This window comes from Ischnura elegans, chromosome 7 (genome assembly GCF_921293095.1).
Source record: "Ischnura elegans chromosome 7, ioIscEleg1.1, whole genome shotgun sequence".
NCBI classification, from domain to species: Eukaryota; Metazoa; Arthropoda; class Insecta; order Odonata; family Coenagrionidae; genus Ischnura; species Ischnura elegans.
In genome coordinates, this window is record NC_060252.1 from 79,844,756 (window position 1) to 79,872,461 (window position 27,706).

At 35.5% G+C, this 27,706-nt stretch overlaps 2 protein-coding genes across 2 annotated transcripts in view; both read left to right on the plus strand.

Moving 5' to 3' along the window:
• LOC124162630 (delta-sarcoglycan-like) overlaps nt 1-27,706 on the plus strand; it is a 440,414-nt gene that overhangs the window by 35,423 nt on the left and 377,285 nt on the right. The window lies entirely within an intron of this gene.
• Nucleotides 8,288-10,652, plus strand: LOC124162629 (piggyBac transposable element-derived protein 3-like). The gene is made up of 2 exons (XM_046539221.1): nt 8,288-8,421; nt 8,533-10,652. The coding sequence occupies exons 1-2, from the start codon at nt 8,399-8,401 to the stop codon at nt 10,241-10,243; spliced, it is 1,734 nt and encodes a 577-aa protein (XP_046395177.1). The 5' UTR covers nt 8,288-8,398; the 3' UTR covers nt 10,244-10,652.

Below are 27,706 nucleotides of genomic sequence, written 5' to 3' on the forward strand. Positions count from 1 at the left end.
ATTTTTGTGTAGGGTGTGATCTCAGTATAACATCTGCGAGTGAATACAGTGGCAGCTCCTTATCTCATATTTTTCAATCGAAGCGAGAATATTTAGTTTAATCACCCATAAAAATCTACAAGGATTTCGTTAACACGGCAGGGAAATATTTTATTTTCTCGGGTTGTTTGCATAGTTTATCGTTTAACCTTCGAGCGCAGTAAATATCACCTTTGATATTATATCACAAAGAAACTGGTAACTCTTACAACTTATCTCAAATTTCAATCGGCGATAATATTTTTGAGACATTAATAAGAGATGAAAACCGCGCCATGATAAAATTGAGTATAATTCTGGCGCTAATGTATAACTTAATCAATTAGGTGAAAATTAAGGAGGCAGGCCTTATCATTAGCTAAAATGCTAGTTCCCTGTCACCATATTCATATAAATAAACTCACTTTTGTATAATGGAAAAGAGTTCGTCAGTCTTACTTCAAAGTTTCAAGCAAAATGTTTTAATTAATATACAATGTACCTTTATAATGAGTTGTGACTTCCTCAATCGCATTAGCGATAGGGTCCATTAACCGCACATTATCGCTCAATAAATCTGTCAAAAATGATTTAATCGCCACTCAAAATTTTCGTTCCATAAAATAACAATGAATGATTTCTGAACAAAAAAACACCTCCTGAAAGCTTCCACATTAACACAAAAAGACAAAAATATCAGTGGTATTACCTATGCAAGTAAGTGATAACGCTTAAAATAGCATTTTTTCGATTTTTATGATCGTAATAATATGCTGGACAAAAGCATAGATTGCTTTTTGAATGTTTAGAAAAATAATTTCTTAATCGTAGAATCGGAAAGAATACATAGACACAAAGATTACTGAAACACGCAAAGATTCACAAATTTAAACGAAAAAATGGCATACCCCTTTGAAGGAAAATACATTATCAACTAGCGATAGCGCTATAAATAAAAAAATGCTAAGTAATTACTGACAAAAGGAAGATTCGTATCCATGAATTATGCTTATGTGGTTTAAATAATACAACTGATAAATACAAATAAAGGCAAAGAGTTTGAAATATTAATCGCTGCTACCACACTATCCTATTCTATTCAATTGCTGTATTCATATAATAAACTGTATTGAAAAATTAACACAACAGTCAATTGTTTTCTGAGGCATGTTCATCCGATTAAATTATTAATTAATTGGTACTTACAATCCCATATTTTGCTTCGAAATTACAATTTCATTGGATTTTAAAAATCATTCAGAAACGGAGGCAGATGAAATAGATTTATCCTATTTTCTGTTTGTGAATCTACGGTGTGCCAATGACTTGTTCAGCATAATTCCGAGAGAGAAAGAGACAGAGCTGGCGAAATAGGTATAAATGCCCCATTTTATAATGGTCGAAGACGAATGTTATTGATAATGAGCATAGAAACATCCATTTTCACGAATCGACCCATAGATTCTTTGAGGCGCTAAATAAAACCAGTAGCCGTCATTTAAATTCATTGGGTCAAATAATAAATACCATTATAACGGAAATTATACATTACTTAAGTTACCAGGTATCTAATGTGTTGGTTAACAGATGCCTCGCACGTTAAAAGTCTTGACTTTTATGAATGCATAAAATCTCCAGACTCTAAATTGGATCCAAAAACTTTTTAGAATAAATACATAATGCGGACAACAATTTAAAACGAGGAGGAAATATAAAAGAGTTATCCTTGCTGGCTTCACTCTTTAGTAATATCTTTGAACCTTGACACTTCATCAATTCCACTGCCTCTTCTGAATGGATTATTAATACGAATGTATCAACAACAGGCCAAAAATTATCGTCTATACATTGTGTCATGGCCACGATTTTTACCTAGGTGTTAGGATGCCTACAAAATATGGGAGCAAATTGCATCAACAAGAATGGCGCAGAAGATTAATATGCTTGATATGCTTCTAAAACATTACTTTTCTAGTACATAAATGTCAACAGTGAAGGATGAAGAATTTTCAGTCATGGTTCAAGCTGTCATTTTTTCTAGTAGTGGAATACTTAGCGTTATCGGGTGATGCCTTAACTCTGCTGTGGTTTTGGACAAATGTAGTCCTTTATCAATTTACTTCACAAAATAATGAAAGCTTTAAATATAATCAACAGCTAGAGACTTTGCTGCGTAAAATATAGAGGCTTCGCTTCGTAAATACAAAATTAATTTTTAATTGAACTTTCAGTCATTTTACTGCACATTTTTTATTTAGCCGACGCGTTTTACCGCATTATTTCATAACCCTGGATATTGAATCATTTTTCATACAAAAATTTCCGCTACTACCTTCCCTTGAACTAAATTCATATTGCCTCTCATTTCATGTTCTCTTGAAAATAAAAATGTTTTGACGATTGATTAATTTTTTGTTATATTACGTACTAATTTATAATCAATTTGCATTCATTTATTTCCCTATTCTTTTTTATAAATTTTTCACTTTTTAATTTTCTATATTTATATACTACCCCCAAAAGGACAACCACCTGCTGTGATAAAATAAAAGATTTGATTCCCGTATCCGGTGTCTATTATGCGGTAAAATACAAAAACAATATTCTGTTTAAGAATACTAAGTTTTTTCTAAATACATAGGACTTTCAATGGAAGATTCTCGATGTCTAAAAACTGTAGAATTCAGGGTCACAAATTTTACCAATGATATACTCGACGAAAAAGAAGATTCTCATAAAAAATTTCCAAAGACAATGTCAAAATCATTAAATCGATATAATTTGATCAAGTCTAGTTTCACAAGGTTTGATTCGATTGAAAAATTCAACTACGCTTGACTCTAAAATTGTCACGAGGCTCTCGATAACAGGGCAGGAAAAAGAATATTGGGGGCCACGAGATACCACGGATGAAAAGAAAATTATTCCGAGACGTGAGAAAAGACTGAAAGGTATGGAGAGATTAACATGGATTAGAAATCTTCACACGCGCCTGAAATGGGTCGATGACGTGGACGAAATCACGCTGCACGATTCCAATTTCGTTTCTTTTCTGGCACGGAATTCCACCATCCCTCGTTTCCCCTGTCACTCGTGGCAACCCAATGAAAACACTAACGATTCCAACTCGACCCTTCCGTCTCTTTCTTGTAAAAAAGTAGTATCTGAAAACATCGTGACGAAGATATGATATTTAAGTCAATCTTGTACAACTCACTTTATGGAGCACTTTCAATTGGTTGAAAATCATATTGATGCACGCTTAGAAAAGAATTTGGCAAGAAAAATTTATGAAATATAAATGAAGGATGGACATAAGAAAGATTACTTAAACCCATTATAGCCCAGTGTTGCTTCTAAGCAACATCAAAAATGAATAAATTTTCTCCTCTATTTAGGAAATATCTTATCTACGCATTATTTTGTGGCGTAAATTGTAATGGCAAAATATTCACCTTTCACGATAATTATGATTGACTGCAAAATTTTCAAGCTTTCAAAATGAAATATTTTGAAGTTAGAATTCTCCCAGAAGCAGCTCTGGGTTAGAAAGGGTTAACACTCAGCAAATTGGTTGACCTGGTGGAAAATCTATGATTGGTAACTGCATTGCCGATTCTAAACATATTTATCTCTTCTTTGGAGACTTCTAAAAGGGAGGTGAGAAATTTCCAACTTATTTACCTATCGTTTAACAGAAGAAAAAGGCTGATAAATAAATAAATAAGGTCAAAAATTCGTCAACATACTCCATCATCTGTACCATAAATCCTTCATTAGTTACTTTTAGAAACTTATATACAAAGTATCAGAAAATTTTCCAATGCAAAAACGGAAACTTTTTCTGCGAATGAATTCCTTTCCAGATAATTACTCCTTAGCAATTAACTCGTAAAAAGCGTAATTTTCTCCAAATTCAGTTTCCATTTTAATTTTCCTTGAGACCATTATAATACAGCCCATGTTCATCTACTATACCAATGAAATAAATTATAAATGAAACAAAATAAATAAAAAATGAGGTGCGGCATACATAGAGTCACAAAGTTAGCACAATTTCGAAAGGTTTGCTTCTATGTGTTTGTTTTTTAATGAAAAAAATAAAATAGATTGCCAGCAATAATGGACAAAGACGTCAGCCATTTTGAGACGTATTTGAAATAATCATTGATCCTAGCAATTCGATTGATTGTAGCCGAGGGAAAACTTAATGATTTAATTTAACTAGATAGGATAACATGTATCTTTTCTACTCTTCAAATTTATCTTATTTTATCTACCATTGACATCTACCCATTAACCCTCTATCAATTTCACTACCCATTAAGAGCAGATCTTTCAAACCAGAGAACACCAACTTGGAAACTCACAATATTTAGATTCCAAGATGGCGCTGGGCGCAATAACAAATGACAACACGCTATGCGCATGGAAATGAAAGAACGAAATTAAATGAACGAACTATTTATTAACCTTTAACATAAAATTGAAAATCACCATAAACTCCAATGGAAGCAGAATCTGGAGTTAAATTACTTTTACAAAATACAATTAAACGATCTTCAGATTTAAATCTCATACACCTTTTAGAAGTTAATACATTCGAAGAAACAGTAGTACAATGCTCCTTTTGATAAGATTGAAAATTATTCATTTGAATAGTTTTATAACACAAAACATCAGATGCAGGAAAACTCTCCAAGCCACCAATATTCATGGTAACATTATTAGGTATCCTTGCGAAGCAAATAGTGAGCCAATATGAACCGAAAGAGAAACTGCGTAAGATATTCTATTGAACGGATAGTCGTAGAAATTTGTTTTCCCCCAATCAAAAAAGACAAAAAATAAATTGGATGTTGGACTCAGGAGTCAAATATTTCAAGAGCTTACTTATTATTATAAATTTGTGTGCGTTAACATCCCCGCCACAATCCTATTGAGATGGTTTACGGGAAATAACGAAAATGTAGAAAGCTCGCTTTTCTGTTCAATGTAGAATTTTGTTCCGACATGCAGCAAGTGAACCCACTTTCTCCTACCAGACGGATTTATTCGCGAAGGTACTCGGTGTGGAGGATAACGCAAATATCGTGGTGGTCGGCGACTGTCGGCTATTATATGCGAATAGGAAGCGAAACTCATGCTCAGAAAGGAGAGGAGTGGATATCAGAAAATATGCAATTTCAGCAACTGGCGTTGATGAGAAGTAGCTCCGGTACTACTATCTCTATGCGTAGGAAGTACTATAGAAAGTACTTCTGTCTCCATGCATGGTAATATTTGTGATATGATATTCACAATAAAAATTTTCTATGTGAACATCATTATGGACATACTGAAATAAATACTTGTAATATAAAATAAATTTCCAACGATTATAAAATTATTCATGAACTAGGTTTAAACGATAATACATCACCGAGGTACGTTTTTTACCCCGAAGATGATGTATTAAAATTGAAAAGTAGGTCGTAAAATATTTTATAATCATGAAACATTGCAATTAATTATTTCAATATTGAAAAATTCCACTACATCACGCGGAAATCTTCGAATTTTAATCATTTTGGACCCCTTGTATCAAAAATTGCTTTCTATAAACTACTCCAAGGATAATGTGCGACCATGCATAACCAGCAGATCAACCTTGTCTTATTATTCACATAATCCTAAAAGTCAAGTATACCGCGTACTCACATATTACCGGCAAATCATTTAGAAGAAATAAAAGAAAATTATGGCACAAGGTAAATTTAGTAGACGTACATTCGATCAGAAACATTTACTCCATCAACTAATCAAGTCTGGTATACACCATCAAACGTGGATAATCCCACGAACGGCAATAAAGCAGCCAAGACAGAGACATTAAAATGGATCACACTGCCCTGATTTCTGGACGGATGGCGCACTGGAGGAAATAAATTAGCGTGGGAATCACACAGTGCGGCCTCAGCTTGCCGTTCACGTGGAAGAAGTGTTGGCCGCACTAGCGGCTCTGGTAAGGAAGGGGGGCCGCCGCAGTTTGATTGCCTGTGGAATCGCGATATACATATTCTTATCCCATTTTGGGGTGTTTTCTCGGGAAGTCGTATTGGCGTGCCAGAAGGCGATTCAAATGCTGGTGGATTCGTGGAAGGGTGTGGGGTAAAAGGAGAACTTGAGTTATGGAGTGGGATGGGGGGATGGATGAGAGGAAGGGGCGATGTAGATAAGACCTCTGGATGGAGTGAGGCAGTCTGTGTGTTTCGAGGAAGGAAGCAAGGTGCGGTGGAAAGAGCGGCCCATTGTCCATTGCTTCCGACAGAAACATGAACAGCTGCGGGGGAGGAATTGGAAGAGAAACGCCGCCAAAATTACTGGACCTGCCGCCTTTCGTATTATCCCTCCTCCACCCCTTCTCTCCTCTCTCTCAATGCCCTGAGGTTGTAGCATGCTAGCGGGAAACACGAACACGGATTTTGTAGTTTCGACGGTAAAGCGTTCTCCATTCCGTAATACCTGGTCGGAATTCACTTCGGATTATAAGAAGAATTTAATAACTAAAAATGTAATTTTATTTTTTTCCCTCCATAATTAGAGAGTTAATTATAAATTAAATTAATTAATTAGGTAGAGATTAAACACTTGAAAACAAAAAATATAAGAAGCTAGGTTAAGCTATGAACAAATAATATCTCAAATATCTATGAGTGAAAACAAGGGATTCGGGTAAAGACATAGTGAAAGACCTGGTTATTTAATTTTTTAATTTTATTTAATTATTTTTATTCCCAAACCACCAAATACAGCACTTATTAACCCTCTAAATAGGGGTGCTCAACAAATTTAACAATTACGCATACACGAACAACCATTCAGTTGAAAGGGGAAACACACGGGTGGGACTCGAACCCGCGATCTTTTACTTGACAGTCAAGGACTTAACCCTTCCACCACTGATACCCACTAATATATTTTATACGTCTACTAGTTTACTACATTTTCCGATGCGCAATATATTTTTATCGACAAATACTTTAAACTTAACCTTAAATTTGTATATATGTTTTCATGTTCACGGAGAAGAGCATAATTTTTAAATTATTTTTCTTCAGCGTAATTTCTCGGACACGTGAGTGTAATGCAGCAAGTAAACACTTGAAACAAGCCTTTGTTTAAAGTTACTATAGAAAATTAAACATTTTATATAATTTTAGCCAAAATAACTTAAACGTTTGTCATATTTTTTAATCTTCTAACTGTAGTATATCTTTTTCTACTGTCATGATTATTACTTTAAAAAGCTTATACGGTAGCTATAATGCATACCTGTTCACTACCTGTCTAGTAGAACTGATTGACTTGCTCCATACAGTGAAGCAATATGTACCTACACTAGGTCCTACATACTACTACCCAGATCTACACTTACATCAGACTAAAGGAGCGTTGTAAATTACAGAAATATGATAACGCACAACAATTTAATTCCCATTTTCGATTTGCAATCGACATACGATTACACTACTAATAATACATTATAGTGTTTTCTTTTTTTATAAAATGATTCAATGTTTCACTGAAGAGTTAGTGAATGGTTTAACCCATATTTTACCAGCGTGTGTTTAAACACACGCCAAGTACGCGGAAATTAAAAAAATAATTTCTAGCCACTCTTGAGAAGCAACCATTTTCTAAATACTTTGACTCATTCTTTGAAACTTCTGAAGTCTCATTACATCTTGTATTACAGCCTACTATCCCCAGGTTGGCCACCATTGAAAAAAAATATTACCCCTGCAAGTGTAAATTGAAAGGCAAACTGTTTAACCTTCATCTTCTTGAGAACACCAGATGCGAACATAAAACTTTTCCTGCCTTTATACATTCGAATGTTGAGGAAACATGATGTTAGTAAAGTATTTCCCGTGAAGATAATTGTAACACTTCAATGAAAGCGCAAACTTTGTGTGTGTTTAAACACACGGTGGGATAAACCGCTACTCTTCCCTAAACCAATTATGGTATTGCCTTACATTGTTGAGCTGTCTGTAAACGTCTCAGATGAGTTGTTCTTTGCTCACAATGTATTTCAAAATCATTGTAACTCGATGCCTGAGATAATTATGAGGTTGAAGAGCTAAAATATAATCCATGTACTTAGTTTGAGATTCTCGCTAAAATGTAACTCTTGCTCCTCATGGCTAGACACTATATATATAAAGGACCGACCCAAGGGTACCTGCCATTGCGTTTTGCAAGCTTGGCAGCTGTAGACCAAGTGTTTGTAAGTTCTGTGCTTCGTAGTTGCCCAAAAAATTTCCTAAGTTTAAATTATTTTAGCTCATCCATTTGTTAGCTGTGCATCACAGTGGATCCTGAGAACACCTTCGCAATGTCGACAAACAACAGAAAACGGTGAGAATTGCAAATATTTATTCACTTCCTCATTAAAATAGTTTTTAGGTGTCATTACGCCATCTCAAGCTGTGTTTAGAACTATGAATCAAAATGTCCGATCTCTTTTAGGTCAGAACTCAACACAGAAGACATCTTATTTGAACTCCACAACTTGGATGACAATGATGAACGAGGGCGAGAAATTGATGGAGCAAACACTGTAGATGTGGTTATTCTTCCAGCAAGGGATGGTGACTGCTCTGATGAAGATGATGCACCTGAAGAATGTGAGACTCCAGAGTGCATAAAGGATTTAGGCAAAGGTGTCCTAGCCCAATTAGGTGAGGTACGTCTTGACACTAATCACGGTAAAATTGATTTACCACTTTTTTCTGATGACTGTTCCTCAACAAGCTCAAACAAAAATGAGGTTGGATCTGATGTTGATATGTCTAATGAAAAGAATGGGAAAAATTGTCATAGCAAGAGAAGGAAAGTAGCTAAGAGTTCAATCAATGTTTGCTCGGCCACCAACACTCATAAAAAATTTAGCCATTTAGAGGCAGGTAGTTACCGTAAGAAAGATAGATCATGGAAAAAATTAACTCTGAAAACAAATAACATGCCTTCTTTAGAGCCTGTTCGTATGCAGCCAAAACCAGAGTTATTAGATAAAAGTCCTTTGGAAATGTTCAAAAGGGTTTGGGACGAAAATTTTGTGAATATGATATGTATAGAAACAAACAAGTATGCTGTTCAGAAAGGTTTATCCAATGCCGAATTTTCTGTGGACGATTTGTACAAATACCTTGGCGTGTTATTACTTTCTGGCTACTGTTGTGTCCCATTCAGACGTATGTATTGGGAAACCAAACGAGATACTTTCCATTCTCTAGTTGCTGGATCAATGAGCCGCAATAAATTTGATTTGATTCACAAATGCCTTCATTTTAATGATAACACCCAGATAGATAGCACTGATAGGATTTACAAAGTTAGACCTGTAGTAGATCACATGAATAAAAAATTTACCGAGATCATAGAATGCTTCGGTAGTGAGTTTTCTCTGGATGAGGGTATGGAGCCATACTTTGGGCGTCATTCAATGAAGCAATTTATTAGAGGAAAGCCCATCCGTTTTGGTTACAAAATATGGTGTGTTACAACTTCAAAAGGATACCTTCTTAAATTTAGTGTTTACACAGGAAAAACAGACAGACCCAAAGGCATCTCTCTCGGTGCCCAATTGACAGAATCCATGTGTGTAGATTTCCTTCCTCCTGGTTCAAAGCTATTTGTAGACAACTTTTTTACCTCACTTTCATTGCTAGAAAAACTGAAAGAAAGTAATATAAACTGCATTGGAACTATAAGAAAAGACCGCATTGAAGGAGCCCCTGTTGTAGATGTGAGCAAGGAGGAACGCGGTGCATTCTCCGCAATCACTGATAAGAACAGTCCCATTTCACTCATTCGCTGGCATGATAATGCACAAGTTACTATTGCCACAAACATGGATTCAAAAACTGTATTCGGCCTTAGCTCCTGCACCCGTTGGAATTCAAAGTATAAAAAACATATGAAATTATGCCAGCCACAAATTGTGAAAATGTATAACCATGGCATGGGAGGTGTAGATTTATTTGATCAACAGCGCGCAGTGTATCGTGTGAAAATAAGGTCAAACAAGTGGTACTGGCCTTTATTTAGATTTTGTCTGAACAGCAGCATTGTTAATTTGTGGCATATTTTCCGAATAAACAATCGGAAAAGCAATCAAATTGATTTTTTGAGAGAGGTTGTTATCGGGCTACTGTCAAGTGATACTCAGCCTAATTAGTAGCACCAAGAACAATGAGACAAGCTATAACAGATGGAAGGTTTGATGGTTATAATCACTGGATAAGTAAAATTAAGACCCATCGGCGGTGTGGTCACTGCGGTAAAAGCTCAAAGTTCATTTGTGAAAAGTGCAATGTGGGCGTACACCCTGATTGTTGCTTCAAGGAGTACCATGTAAAATATCAGTCCAATTAGTGATATGCCACAAAAAAATTTTCGAAATATAAATGGAAAATTTTGTAATTTGTACTACTGTAAAATATAGAAATGCATTCTTATGTGCAATGTGTAAGTTTTTATTGAGCATGAAAATGTATGACTTCAAATTATGATGCTTAAAAAGAAATGGGCTCATATAATAAGTGTGAAACACAATGTCTTATTATTTGTTTGTGAAATAAAATTGTGTAGAGAACTCACGTATTTTTTATTTTGCATTCTACCCTCACATTGATCGCAGGCAAGTCTGATCTGGGCTTTATCCCACCGTGTGTTTAAAGACACGGGCTCTCCCAGCAAAAGTACGACGTTCTGATTTTTTTAACTATTTTTCCCATAGCAAGTAGTACAAATAGAGCAGCATACCAAAAAATCAGTTACCAAATAGGTAAAAATGTGTTCCGGGATAATATGGGTTAAAAACATCATAGTTCAAATTCCTGATTTTATTGCCAACATAAATATCATGCCTGAAATACCCTCAGAATACCGTCCTTTATTTTTAGTGCAAGTAACAGAAAAACTATGTCCGATAATTGTAATATCAATAAAAATTTATTTTATTTGAAAAAGACCTAATAATTAAAAGAAGACTGCAACTTCCTCCCAAAGGACCTTAAACACAACTCTTTGAGACATCATTTGGTCAACAGCTTCATGAAATCATAACCTCAATCATTGATCCGGAGTCCCAACAATTCACTCAGAGATTGGCTCAGAAAGGTGAGGTTAGAGCTCACCGTAGACTAAGGTGCTGGCACGGATGTAACGTTATTCTGAATGAATGGCCTAGTTCCTTTCCTTGGGCTGTATTGAACTTTTTTGGACTTTCATTGAAGGCTTCTAATGGCTTCACTTGAGATTCAAGCGAAGAATCTTTTTTTTTAGTTAAATGCTCCACTCACTATGCTATTCCTGGAATGAACTGCAAAAATTTACATTTTAAAACAATTCACAGTTAGCAAATTTGAAGGTGTCGAAATTACTGTAATATTTACAGTATCTGCAATGTATATTACCCCAATTTTTCCGCGGTATCTTCCAGATAAGCACGGGAGACAAAGTTAGCAGTTCCTGTCATGGAAGCCTGCTTTTGAATCCTGTTTCTCTCTGTCAAATTCATTGAATAAAAATAGCCCAACTACGGATTTCTGCACGATTTCCCGAACAAAAGCTCTAGAACGTGGAGACTTCCCTTTTATTTGGAGCGGAAATAATGATGGCAGTTTCTTATTAAAGATTTGATATTAAGGTTTGATAGGCTATCATTTTACTTTCCATCAATACGGCTATGGAATTCAGAAGAAAGTGGAGGGCACCAATTTATATACTAAAGTCTTATATTATATTCCACCATAGATTACCCACGCGTTTTGTCTGGCCCTAGTGATCAAAGGGAAAATTTGCACCGATAGTGGTCAGTGTCGGGGTACAATTCTGAGAATTATACCTCATTATTTATCGTGGAAGAAAAAAAACATTAAATTACCCGTTCCTAATGGCCCATAGTTCGAATCGTTCTTAGAAAGCGAAGCATGAAACAGTCATCCTTGCAGTCGATATATCTTAGAGAATATTAAAGACGAGCATATCTTTCAAAAGAATGAGCCATTTGATAGCGTGTTTTGAGACGGAAAAGATTAAGAAATGAATGTAAAATCTCTTCTCTTCCGATGACCATAAATCATTGGAATTAATATGCGTACATCCCTTTTACAAAATGTGCTAATATTAGTTAGCGAGATGACGTGACTACTTCTAATTTTCAAGAACGAAGTTTCCAATAATTGACTCACGGTTCGCTAAAATCTTATCGCTAAACAGGAACCATAGACCCATGCCTTCTTCGTTCTCAGGAGCTGTGTCCGTTATCTTCCGCATCCGCTGGAATTCTACTCAAAAAATAAAATACTGGGAATAAAGTGAATGCATGCGGTCAAAACATCCAAACATTTGTCACTCTTGAATCGCAAAGCCAGAATGCGCGGGTACAACGTATTGAATCGGTGTAATTTATCCTACCATTTCTTTATATGCTCTCGAAGTTTCAAATTCTCGACCAAAATGCCTTTAACTGCTAATTACAAATCAACTGTCATTTACATGAAGTCAATCTAAATTTATTAAATTTCCAAAACGCAAGCTGCCGGCATCATAGATATAGATAGCATCGCTAATGATATTTTATGGTATTTAATTAGGTTTTGACCCGAGGAAAAATATTAATGAGTCCGCTAAAGTTTATATTACAACTAATGTGAGTTATGAGGACAATCTGCCTACGGATTATCACAATTCTCTTTCTACAGCGGTCATGTACTGAAGGCTTACATATCCCTTGACTGGGCGCGCCCCCTTCCTTCACTTAAGTGGTCGCGTGGCGCACTTTGTGCGACGTCGGTTTCAAAGGCGAAAAGTAAATTTTGTGTCCTTAAAAAACAAACTTTTATTTATATTTTTTTCGTTTACAAACCTTTATTACTCAAAATAAATTATTAACTTCAACATTTAATGAATAAATTTTATTATCATTCTAAGTATTTTTGAGGATATAATTATTCTTATTAGGAGACAAACCTATTTACTGATGGTTCTGTTGCTTTCAATACAGTCAATGGAACTATAAGTGACGGTACCCATGTGATTTTTGCAAGTTAACCGTTAATGAGTATTACCATTTCTCATCGGCTATGACAAAATTATAGTCTTCATCAAAATTAAATTTTTAATCACTCGCTGAAACGTGTATCAACATCTAAGGACCTAGGCATTATCACTGATGATAAATTAAATTTTTCTCCACACATACAATCCATCAAGTCTAAAGCAATGTCCCTCTTAGGACTCCTGTTCCGTTTCACTGAAATTAAAGACCCCCAGGCACTTCGAACTTTTTTTTCATCTATCATTCTTCCAATTCTTACCTACTCTTGTCCCATTTGGTCTATCTCTTCACAAACCAACCTCTCATCCCTGGACTGTGTCAGCAATTTCTTTGCCAATATAGTAAAAAATAGAATACCGCATTTACGCAACATGTCCACTAATGCTATTCTCTCCTCCCTCTTCATCCCTAATCTCACTACCCATAGGCTCACAGCTGATTTAAAACTTATTTATAAGATTCTCAATTCCACCATCGACTGCCCAGCATTGCTCTCTTTTATCAATTTTAAAGTTCCACCCCGCCCTACCCGTTCTCATCCCCTAATCCACATGCCCATTCCTAGACTTTCACTCACTAAACGTTCGTTTTTCTATCGCATTACTTCTGTGTTGAACTCACTCCCTCCACACATCGACCCCTTTGCACTTCCATTGAAATCCTTCATAAGCCTTTCCCTATCCTATCTGTCACCGAAGTAGTCTGTCACTGCAGTTTCTTGTTGTCCTTTTGTTTTTGTAAATGTAATTATTGTTTTCTACATGTTATATTGCGTCTTCGTCCTCTAATTTATGTATTGTTACCTGGCCACTATAAAATGGCATATGCTGTATGTGGTTATATTTCTTTAAAATAAAATAAATAAAATAAAAGACCAACCAAGGAATAGGCACTATATATACCATGAATGCAAAATTATTCCCGAAATTAGGAGGAGAAATCGTATACGCATTGAGCGCAAGTAAAATTACGCTACACGAAAATTTCCTCAAAAATGGAATCCTATAAATATCGATTGCTGATAATAATCTCTTTACTATTTCATTCCTCCACTCCTCAACACATGAGTATCAAACAGGGAAGTCAATACCTTTCATGGAAAAGCTGGCCTAGCAATATCTCTCACTAGCAATATTCTAAAAAGGCAGTTATGAAGCATACTCTTTTCGAGTTTTGTTTTAGAGAAAAGCACTGCAACATAAACAATTTTCAGGGTCTCTAAATAAAACGTGGATCATTGCTTAAAATAATTAAAAAAATATTGTTGCTGAAATTTTGTACATGAATGAATGGCAATTATAAGAATCTCTGATGAATTTGATAGATATTTTACATACTTCTAGAGGACGCATTACCACTATGCCAACAAAATCTCTTGGATTCTAATTACATTTCGTCAATGAAGGAATTAGGTAGGAAGGATTATTCAGGTGTCTATAAATAATCTGAAACTATATTCAAAACTTTTCATTACTATTACCTCATTGTTTTCAATATAATGTCTCAGTAAGTATTCATGAGCAAGGCCTTTGCATCATGATTATTAATGAGGTAAGATATACAGTGAGGTAATTAATTGCAACGAGAGGTCTCCACGGAGACATTTATCCTTGATAGGTCGTTAGGAGCTTGGCCCGAACTCCTAACGTTACACGCCTCATGTCTTATATACGCCAGCTGTCTACGTATCTACTATGAACATACAACAGTATTCAACTAGATAAAGCCTTCCGAAATGCATGCCATCAGTGGCCTCCACCGGCGTAAATATACTAACTTAGACGTTAGTAATTCTGGCTGATATTGGAGCCTACCGTCTCTAGGTGAAGTATAGAATGGGACCTATCTGTTTATGCAAAAGATCTAATGTGAAACATAAAAATTAACAGGTAAGACGTTTGAAAGAGAAAATATCAAAGAGTCTATTCGCGGAAATCCATGTAGGCTCAAAAATACTCTTCCAGGAACTTCTCCATTTGGAATTGCTCATGGATATTTAAAGCATTCGTGGAAAAAATCGAAATAAGTCAGACGTACACGAATGAGTAATTGATTAAGACGGATGAATCACGATATTCCCCCACTGTCATTACTCTCATGTCTAGTGATAGGCTCTCATCGTCGAGTTACGTGCCCAGCACGCAAATGCATTCGGCCCAAGAAGGAGGAGACGCTCACGGCATACCATTGCATCCCATGAGACCAGATTTTATCCCAATGTATCCCCATCCCCCTTCTAGGGTTGTTTTTGTATCTTGCAAGTTTCTAAAATATTCCTCAAACCGACTGGCTCACTGGAGGTATCTAACTACGTTCATGTATATTTAAATGTGAGCAAACCGCGTGATATAATTAAAGAAACCTATTACACCTACATCTGCCGGATGAACTGGGGATGAAACATGTCTCCTGCTACGATCCTGCCGATAAATATCAATACCGCATTCATTTGTTTCGTTTGGCCCATCTACTTAAAGCATTATTCGATCCAGGACGTATCAATGCACTAAATCGTGAGCTTCTTGACGTACCTTTCAAAAATCAAGCCATAGCCATAGTCATAGAGTGGGTCAAATCGTGAATGTACATTCTTTGAGTAGACCATATGAAATATATTCACTTTTTTTATCAAAGAGATGTTTTCCTCAGTGTTTAATTTGGAGTAAAAATGGATGCATATTATCCAGATTTTCACTAAAAGTATCTTATTTTGTTGCCTTTAAATGCTCAAGAAAAACCGTGATCACTATACATTTAATAAGACAGGAAATCGAGACAAAATAAAGACAGCTCAAGTGAAAGTTAGTTATGATAACGATGTAAGTAGTACCAGCATATACCCTAGTGGGTAGATACATGGAAAAGAGCACGTAAATAGATCAGTGGCTTTTATTTTGTGGGCTCGTAGTAAAATATTTGCGTGGGTCAGGTTGTATATGAAATGTAGACAAAATAAAAAGGAAGTTAGGATGCCATTAATTATGATTGTCACGTTCATTGAAAACTAATAACGAGAGCACCATTAAAAAGAACTTATGTTATTGCAGGCATGAGTGATATACAAAACATATTTTAGAGAGGTCCTTGGATAAATAGTAAATGGGAAAGTCGAAATTGGCATGATGAAGCATCACTTGGAATATTCGGCAAGCATTTGATAAATGTAATAATGATGCAGAGTAAATACTTGAGAATAAAAGGCGTCCACTGCTATGCTTCTGAAAGAGAAAAATCTTCAAAAATAAAAATCTAATGCTCCATAATTCTTGAGAAGAGTCGAAGGTCCGGCCATGGATCGATAATTTTTAAAGTTGGCCGATAGTAATAGCCGATTTGTAAATGAAATTTGATGTGACTACACTACCCCTCATCCTCACGAATTTCGCATTGATTTCTGGATTAATCCTTCATAGGTTGAAACCTGTTCTATCATTTTGTAATTTTTTTCATTGAACCTTGGTAAAATTTTCAGATTGGATACAAATCATCTGAGACAGGAGTCGCATATCTACACTCTGAATTTATTAATACGATTGTTGTAAATCAAGTAGGACAAAACCAAATAATAAAAAATACACACGTTTGGTTGATAAAAAGTGTAATATGATCGTAATTGCACGTCCGAACTAGAAGCTTAGGAAAAGTTTGTGAAAACTGTCATCAATTACGATAATTTACGCCTTTATATAGCAATGAATCTACTTTTATTTAGGTTATTCCCTTCAGGCATACTCCACTGGTATAGATATAACATTATACCTGCAATCAGATGTTAAAATGCCTTAGAAACTAGTAAAACAATCACCCCGTGCTCAGAGGGCATAATATTATCTTACTTTCTTTCGTTGCATATTACAGTATCCTCCGTACGAGAAAGCCTATTCGATTTTCATATCCCGTTCCCAGAGAGAACATCGGTCTCATATGAAAAAAAAACTCGAAATGCAACGCTTACTTTCGCACCACATTATTGCTCGTGTGTAATGCCCTGATAATAACTAACTGAAGTGATGTCTGCAATCTATGAGAGCTGAGTCAACTTTCTTCCATGAGAAATTGCATCGGAGCGACGCCATTCATCCCGCAAGCAACTTCAACATACGCGCGCTCCCCATGCTTGACGATGAATGCATACCGGATGAGATCTTGGAATAAATGTTACGCCACTGGTGAATTGTATAAGGTTGGATGATAACATCTTTTATTCCTTACCCCGCCACTCGTTTCCAAAATATCTGTTGCCGCGTCGCTGCATTTCCTTCAAGGACTTTAAAAAAAAATCCGTAAGTGAAAACATTTTTTGAAACTCAAGGTCTCGAAAATCCAACTCTTCTACCAGTCTCGTCTTTGCATCAATTCATTTTGGTCACGGAAATATGCATAAATGAAAATGGGTGCCTCTCCGAATTCATTGTTAGAGATATCTTACAGGTTCCCGAATGCACTTCCCATGAGAGTTCAGATACAGGAATTGCAGTACAAAGGCGAAATAATTTAGGTAAGATGGTAATAATAAATATCAGTTAGTAGCAGCTGCACAAAACACAATAACGGTCGTCCGAAAAATTAAACTGTCATGGAGTCGTCGGTGATATTAGCACTGAGAAAATATTCGCATTTTCTCCATACTAATAATTTTTACCATTGTATATAATTAAAATAATTGTTTCTTCAATATATTAGAAAAGGCAATGAATGAAATTTATGCTATACTCTTAATTACAGGTTTTTAAGAGTAATAGGTAAACCTTTTTATTTATGAATGTGAAAGGAGTTAATAAAAACCAAAATGCTAATCCGAAAATCAACATTGACGTTAAATAGATGCATATCAATTAAAATAATTGAATTTTATGTGATAGCTTAGGGCGATGTCATTTTTTAATTAAAATATAATTTAATCAAATATAGAGGCATTATCGCACTTGTTTATGTCACATACTTTAGTATAATCTAAATATCATGCCCAAATATTTCAATTCACCATTTTAAACCACCAACTTATTTATTTCTCATAATTACAGAATCAAAAAACCTCTTACGACCACACACACACACAAGAGGAAAGAAATATGAAATTCAATGAAAAACCTCGCGTAAACTTTAACTTCCATGTAAAAACTCGTAGATAAAGATATTATTTACGTTAGTGAACCGCAGTATTTACATAGAAACGGAAAAAAATACTTCTTTTAAGCCAATCAGTCCATAAAATTAATATATATATATTTTTTTTATATCACGAGATGTGGGTCAAAAAAAAAAATATATAAATATATAATAAGGGGTAGTGAAGTATAAAGTTTGAATCATAAAATTAATAATTATCAAAAATAAAGCGGTTCAAGCAAATGGAAATGTACTTCTTAGAAAAGAAACAACATCAGTGATGAAGAAGTTGAGTGTGTCGCAAGGGAAATTCTGTTACAATCGCAACTATTTAAGTGACGCGTAGCAAACAAAACATATTGCCCGTTTTGATTTCAACGTGTTCAATAATAAGTTTGAACTTTAAATTAACTAGAGGCTCAAAACTAAAACTATGGAGTAGCAATTACAAAAGCACAATTTGAAAAGGGCTTTATATTTAATTATATTCCAAGAATGCGGTTTGACATTTTAATAAATTGAATTTTCAGACGGGACTCTGATCTGGTTTGATAGTGTTTTCCCTTGAGACTCATATGCTGTAGAACAATAATCTTCTTTAGAGTTAAGAATAAACCATTATCCTATTTATTTAAAGTCTATGCATACATGAGTAGCATAGTAACTATTTAATCGTTATTATTTCCGTTTCAGTTTTTGAAAATGTATGTATCCTGACTTGTTCTTCAATATACATCGGAATCAATGCATTGATCGTTCAACTACTTAAGCGTCCTTACATTGGGCAGAACGTAAACGAGAAAGTTCAAAGACTTTGTGAAACCTAAACTTATTGGACCAGAAAACTCTTCGTGCATGCGAGCTTATATATGCCGAATTCTAAATGGATTGGCTATAAGGAAGGAGTATATGTACTAATTGTTTACGGTAGAGTTCTTTATTTATTCGCAAAGCACAGTTTTATGTACTCTCAATGTATGTCCAGCATCAGACCTGTTAAAATGACTCACGAATATCTCATTTGCGGGTGTAGTTCAAATAGTTACAAAAATGAAATGTCGGGCAGAAAATTGAGGAGTAAATCAAAATTTTCTCATTTAGAGACGATAGCCTACGCAGATACTCTAAATGCACGCCAGTGTACACTTCAAAATGCAATCACTGCAAGGAGTGCAATTATGCCTATTTTTTATTGGATACTTAAAAATAACTAATTAGGAAGACTAATTAATTTACACCGCCAATTAAATTAGAAGCCATCAAAATGAAGGAGCTATTTCATTCACGGGTTGTACAATATTGCACCCCGAGAAGAAGGCTGCAAACCCATCCCTTGAGCGAAAAATTCACAGAGAAAAAAATCATTCGCCTTGACCAGGATACGAACACGGATCCCCCGATTTCCGGTCGAGTGCATTAGCCAGTTAAGCTTTTGAAGCGTCATCCTCACTTATGGAAATTTGTGGACTATACCTGAGAAGGTGGTATGGACTGCTGAGCATATGTTGCGACAAGCAGTCCAAATCGTGCGCACAGCGCCACAGCCGGGGAGCAAAGCCCGAACTTTGACCACACAGAGACGGTCACTCTTGACTAATTTAAGAATACCGGGACTAGCAACGGTGATATCTTTACGGAGTCTTTCGCAATGCACAAATTGTGCGATAAATCCACCGAGAAAAAAAATCATGGTCAAGGAGAATGATTTTTGAGAATAACCTCTCCCTCGGTGACTGACATCAAAAGACAATTATCCCAAGATAGCTGTATCACCAAGGTCCGACAAAATTGGGATAACACGATTCTTGAAGACGAGAAAGAGAAAAATTAAAACCCACGTTAAAAAAGAAACGACGACGGGAATGTGCCGGCCCCGACTATTTTTTCCCTAGGCCTCATCTCTCTCTCTCTCCACGGAGGAATTATTTTTTTCGCCTTCCGCGCTGACGTCCTCCGTAACTGACGCGTCTCCGGGACAGAATCAAGCTAACCTCCACCCCTCCGCACGCCTCCTTACACCGCTTTTCCATTAATAATCCCGCTCACGACCTATCATCTTCCTCTCTGCTATAGTTCCCTCTTCCGTCCCACACAACCTTCTCTTTCACCTGTATCCAACGTTACACCTTCCTCTTCTCCTGAACTCAGTATCTATGCACCTATTAGCAGCAGGAAAAGGTTTGCGAAAATCATTGGCCGTCCACCTTCCAGTAATTATTTTTCTTGTCCGCAAAAACAAACAAAAAAAACTTAATAGGCCTTAATGCTTTTTTAAAACCTAAACGGAAAGAAAAAACTATATAAAGTTTCAGAAATTTTATGTAGCATATATCTGCCAAAAATACCCTCTTATTAAATTAATAGTGGACCAAGATCCAAAAATGAGCGATTATAGACTAAAGTAACGAACAGGTTATGTTATAATTATGCTATACGGCTCATTGCGACGTGTTATCATGTAGAATGGAATCGGTTGCCGACACTCTCCCACGGTTCGTACGCCATTACCGTCTGCATGATATAGCCTCTGTAAAGAGACACCGCGGTGAATAGCTGAGAAGTTTAAAAGCACATATGGCATTTAAAAAAAATGTGTGTGCTAAAAATCGCGCCAGCGCTATCATTGTGCCCAATGCAACCGGTTTTTGGAGGATAGACGTGTTCATTCTCCTTGCAGCCCTTAATTCTTTCAGTATGACTGCAAGTAATTATAGTGGTATCAGACTGCACAGAAATTGCAAGAATATTATGATCAATGCGGGGTCGTTCTCACGCTAAAACTCCACGATACAATAAAGTATATTGTGAAAAACTTTTGTACATGTGAGATAAATCATAGAAATTACGTAACTAATGGTATAATGCGGTAATGATAGAAACTTGAAGTATAATTGCGTTAAAGAATGTGAATAAAAATAGTCCCTTATTAGATTCACCCAATGCAACCAGTTTTTAGAAATCGCCTACTGTTAAAACTTAAAACTTATTTGCGTACTGCAATCGATGAGTAGGTTGTCATAAAGACATTTTGAAATTTCCGCATTAAAAAAAGGATTTTGCGATTCTTCTACTTATAAACCTAAAAACACTGAGTGGGCATTAGAAAGTATAGGTGGGAGTGAAGGAGATCGTATGACGGTGCAAAAGTTAACAATTCTGTCCTCCACCCACGGCAAGCAGTCAAGAGCGAGCGAAGAGATCCCTTATGACAAGAGGCGGCGCGTCGTGTGCCGAGCCATTTGGGCTAGCCTATCCATTTTGGCGGAGACGGAAAGCGACTCCCTCTTCCCGGAGGTGGGACGGGCTTGCGGGGGAAGGGTAAAAAAAGCGGGAGGCCAGTGAGAATTATGAAAGAACCCGGTCAGATGAAGCTTCGTAGCCAAGTGACTTTTTTCCAGAAATTCACCCGAGGCAGTCCACCACGGCCGTATCACGTTAGTGGTAAACTAGCCTTCAAAGTAGTATTTGGTATTTTTTTTTGCATTTCTAATGCAAGGGAAAAGCTTGGACAATTGAGCGAGGACATGAGTTGAAGCTTAGGAATTAATAACTATATATTTAAATGTTAAATTTTGCAGTGCAAAATAAATCACTTGGTAATGTTTTGCAGATCTTTGTTATTCCGACTCTGGGTTTCAACTCCTGTATAGTCATTGTAAATGAATAATAAAAAAAAATTGTGAACCATTACGAAGTGATTTATTGCGCACAAATGATTGTATGTGTTTCCACCAAGTGAAGCCTGTAAACTTGATATATATTACATTTTGCCGTCATCGACCCGAGAACAACGTATTTTAGGCCTTAACAAATAACCTTGACAACTTGACAATCACAATCACCCAAGCCTTGTATAGCGGCAACCTACCAGGCGAGTTTCAAACCAGCAACCTTTAGTTTAGCAAACGAGGACTCCTCACCCCACCGCAACTGAGGTCTATTTAAGCAGGTAATGAACAGAATCAATATATGTCCGTCAGTTACGAAAATATATTCATTACCTTGCGTACTCATAAAAAATGAGCATGGAATAAAGATGAGCTGTGACAAAAAGTAGCATTATTATATCTAAAATAAAAAAAATACCAAACATCACTTGGGCTCGAATCATAGTCTTCAATGCCAATACCAGTGCCAATTAAAAAAAAAACACTCTGGCCTCTTTCTTGTTTGATTCAGGCTTGCATTTTGTGGGAGATTTAAATAAACACATCGAAGAAACTCATTGACTCTATTTCTATTAATCCATTAAATACATTATAGCTCATTGACTATTGCTCTAAAAATCGCTCAATAATACGAATAATTTTCAGAAATACTTCATAAATACTTAATATTAGGTAGCAGTCTTTTCTGAAAATAACACGATGTTTCTGTCGTAATAAACGCGTCTTTATGGTAAAATTGGGCTCCATTACAATACCTATATATTAATAACCATTTTTCATTCCAGAATTCCTCTGTTGACAAGAGATTTTGTTCATAATTGACTGTGCAAGGAAGTTAAAACCCGTAGAAATAATGAGATCTCCGATTGCTAAGAACGTATTTTTGTTCAGTTCAAGTTATTTTTATGACCATATGAATAGAAAATTTGATCGCAATTACCGCTAAAGGACAGTCTGCCTGCAGTGCCTCAAAGATATATCGTAGCTCTCATCTTAAGGTTGTGTTAATGAGGAACCGAGGTAATTTCTCACATTGAAATAATTACATCCCTCTATATTACCATAAGTGTTTCATGAGACTAGTAACGAAGCATCAATGGCTGAATAGATAACCCCTCACGGATTAAATAGGCGGTCTTCTTATCTATCAAGTCACGTACTGCTCCCTTTTTTTTAGCATTAAGTAATACCGAGGAAAAGGAAGCTCAGGCAAATGAGGCGTAGAAGGTTAGATACGACCAAAAGAGAAGCACGAAGAATTCAAGGGTGTTGGGAAAATGTGTGAAAATCTCTTGCCTCCGTGCAGAAAGAAGAGAGAGAGGCCTTTTTGTGCTTGTTTGAAGCCGAGAGAATATAGGAGAGGTAACGGAGATGCAAAAACGAAAAATATAAACTGGCAGATGCGGACCGTCGCAACAGAAAGAAAGCGTCACGCGCAAGGATATTTTTTTCATCACGAAATTCAGCGTTAATTATACTAAAACGGGTACCGCCTGACGGCGAAACGCTAAACTCGACATGGACATCTTGGTGCCTCAACTTCTTGATGGGATCAGCACAATTTTTCTGGAAAATAATGACAAAAAATAAGGAATTTATTTTCTTTCACGCATCAAAAGAAGTGCTCACCCTAAAATTCCGCTTCATTTAATGGCCCTGTCCTACGAAACTTGATTCGGCACTGCCCCATACCCCATCCTCTTCCGAAGAAAATTAATAAATAAAATAATAAGTCCATTATTTTCTTGATTTTTAATTATATAACTTATCGAAATTCAATGAATATCACTTTCAGGATTTGAAATACATTGATCCCAGTGTATTATAATTGGTTTATCTAAAAATTGTCATTGCAATGTTGTTCTACAGAAATACGAAAAATTACTATTAATTACATGGATTTTATACTCTTTGTGAACAATAAACCGAACAATTTCGTAATATAATGGCGTTCTTCACTTTTTTTGTCCATTTTTATACCGAAAAACTCATAGTATATCACTACGAAAAGTTGTTATTTTAAACGTTCAATAAAATACGGTTAAAAAAAATGATTTGGCTAGCTAAAGCTTCTCACGCAGATTTTGCTAGCCAATAGTATATTGTAATAGTATATCGTGATTGCTGTTTTCAAGTAAAAATTTGCCCTTACTATGTTTTTCAACATTATTAAATTCCAATTTATAGTATTCTATAATATAATCTATTTTGATATTCAACTATTGCGACACTTTATATGCTCTTCGGAAATAAACTAGCCTTAACACGATGGAGGCTTTAACGTTTGAAGATAAATTTTTTTATTCGCACTGCTTCTGATTGAAGTATATCTACGACATAATTATACGAATTTTTCCCAGCGCAACCCAGGTTTTCATTTAACATGAGCGTAATAGCTCTCCTAAAAATTATGCTGTATCTTTTCGGATTGGCTCGGTATTAAAAATTACTCTGATGATGTGCCGAGACTTTTTACGACAGTATTTCGAACGTTTTGCAGTAAAAAATACTCTCTTAATGATTCCTGGTACCTATTTTCTCCTTTAATACCTCGCTGAACAGATTCCATAAAATGCATATTCCATAAGGGGAAAGGTATCTCGAGACCGGCGACACTAGGAAATGAGCAGACGTGATGTGAATGAGCAACGAATCTCACGCCCTCACTCGAAAGGATGAATACATTTTGGGATGGTGACCATATGTCCGATCTATGGCGCTATTACGAGTATCACAACGGGCGAAATGCTTCACGTATCACATTTACAGAGGTGACTTTTAATCGCGACTACGAGGGACTTTTCAAATATGGTTTTCTCTCTCTTTCTCTCTCTGTGCCCTCACTAACGCAGAGCTGCTTGTTGGAGAGATTAAATTTCAAGAATTCTCACTGCAAAAATGTGAAAACTTTCTGCTCAATCATAATTATTGTGGCAGCAAAATATTGTGCCATTAAACTATACAGCACAAAAGAACGTGTCCTTAAAATCTTTCTTGAAAATATATAAAAATGTATGCATTTTTTATGTTACTTAGGAGCAACATTGGATTATGATGGGTAAATTGGAATTAAAAATAATATATGAGGACATAAACAATAGTTTTCATCGTTAAATTATAAGAAGTGCCGCGGGTGGCGCAAATGTGAAAAAGAGTTATTTGTTGGTTTCCGAGATACAGCAATGCCATCATTCAATGTATCCTCTTCTCCAATACTATCTCCTGTCTCGATTGTTAACAATCTAATTAATTCTCAGTATCGTCACATATAATGCGAATATAAAGAGCTAAAAATATTTTAATTCAGATAATCAACAAAACAGCAATGACAAATGAATACATGCAGTTTATAGATGAAGGAACACTATCCAGAATATGTGAATTCCACTCCTATCCACCTTTTTCCAGTCTGATATCTACTGACGTGTAACTAAGATGCGACCTCTGAAAAGACCTCCGGCAGAGATCGGTCGGTTAACTTTATGATTGATCTGGGAAATACCCAAAAATATCTCTTTCATAATATTTGACGTATTAGAGAAATGGACCATAACTCAAAGTTAGCAGCATTTTAAATAAGGGAACAAAAGCTTTGTGCATCGGTCGATAACAACCATCATATCACCATGGAACAAGTTACGACATCCGGGTAACGAGGAAAACTGCTACATTGGTTCTCCACGTCTTTATTTCTGCCGCGATTATAATTGTACTGACGAATTAGAAACACAAAATTTATGTTGAGGCATGTATTCACATCGCATCTGGTACGAAAAAAGCTATAAAGAAATATGACCATTAATATTATTATCAGTTGAATTTAAAAATGTATTTTCATTTTTAGTGAAAAATGTTACAAATAGTAAGTGTAGCCTAAATATTCTGCGGATTCAAATAGGTATGTAAAATAATGCATTTGAATTTGAAATTATAATCCGTTAAAATTCCATGACTAGGTACCTTCTTGGAAAGTAGTGATGAATTCTCTGTTCATAGTAATATTATTTTTTCTCCATTTCCCTTGAACGAAAATTATATTAAATATGCTTTGTGTAATATTTAATCTCAAACAGATGAAAGGGAGGGTTAATTCGTGATATATTGTTATTTATCGCACCAGCCATTCTTGTTATTCTAAATGCATTTCCCGTGAAATTTTTCATTAAATCAATGCCGGATTTTAACTGTGACTCATCAATCACAATGGGAACCCAAATGAGGAAACTAGCATTGAGCTATGTCAATCATAACTACAAGACCCTATGTAATCCTCAGTTTTCCTCATTGAAATGAATGTTTTACTTTTATCCCAAATCATTTAGTTCTGTATCAACCTCATCATAATCCCTTGAAAGTGTAAAAACGAATTATTTATTCAAGCATAGAATGTAATCATAAACATATCGTTTCACATTTTCCTGGCAGATTATACTAATTATTTTCCCTTGAACGCTAAAAAAGATGAATGAGAAACTAATTTACCTGGAGTAAAGTTTGAGAAAACCTTATATATGCGAATCGTTACCCAGGAATATACTTTGCGAAGAATTCAAAATTTTTTAATTTCTTGCAGTTATATTTTTTGCTGTTCTGAATGTGCAATGTGTTGTGAAATTTTTAAGTAACTATTTCATTCCCAATTTTCCTTTATGTGAATGGAAAAACCTTTAATGTTGAATCATTTTGTTCCGTATTAACTTCATCCTTTTTTTTGAAGTAGAAGTTTTTAAAAGCGAATTCAATTCTATCAAAAATATAAATTAATCAGAAATATCGTTTTACATTTTCCTGGCGGATACTATTAATTACGTTCTCAAGAACGTTACAAAAGGTGTGTGAGGAACTCACTGACTGAGGTGAAGCCCGGGAAAAAATTATAATATAGTTTTCGAAGGCTTTAAAAATTGCAGCTCTCTTGCAGTTTTACAACACGACACGACTCCTTGGACTTGACCCTACGGTCCGGTATTCTTTTTAAAAAACGAAAAAGTGAATGGTATTTCAAGTGTGTAAACGGACAAATGTGACCTATCCAATGTTAGTGAAGGAGAAATTGAATCATAGGCTTCTAAAGAGCGCGTGCATTTCACACTTAATTTGGAAAGTTTGATGTAAACACATTTAATAAATAAACCCTAAGTTATATTCACAATAATCTTGTATCACCTGATTTTTAGTCAGTTGAAATTCTCCAATACAATGATTGGCTAGCTAATGCTTCTCACGAAGGTTTATTGTGAAGAGAGAAACGAATTTCGAGCTAATAGAAAGAAGAGCAAGATAGGAATAATATTACATCGTAATCGCTGTTTTCAGGCAGTAGTTTTTATTTTTCAGGCAGCAGAATTACTTTTAGTTAAAAATAAGTTTAAAAAGTCCTTACCATGTTTTACATAATAATTCCTTTCCAGTTTATTGTATTCTGTAATATGTTTTAAGTGTTTTGACATTTAACTATTTCGACACTTTTTATGCTCTTCAGAAATAAAATTGCCTTAGCAAGATGGAAGGCTTTAATGTTTGAAGATATTTTTTTTTTATTCGCTCTGCTTCTGATAGAAGTATCTCTACGACGGTGTTATCGGAATTGTTTTCAGCGCGCTACACGTTTTCATTTAACGTGTTCCATAGAATACGCTTTATTAAAGACTTTACATCAATTTTAATCGGTTAATATGACGCCGGCATGTTGCCAGAATGACGGTCCACTGCTGATTCTTGCACTTTTGTTATTATAGTAATTAATATAAGTCTTTGAGGCATACTAGTTTAGTGGAATGTAATGCAAAATGTTTTTCGA

Bases quoted from the DNA above. Each gene is read 5' to 3' on its own strand.
- LOC124162629 (XM_046539221.1), top strand. From the start codon at position 8,399: ATGTCGACAAACAACAGAAAACG. The intron at 8,422-8,532 runs GTGAGAATTGCA...GATCTCTTTTAG, and splicing joins TCGACAAACAACAGAAAACG to GTCAGAACTCAACACAGAAG.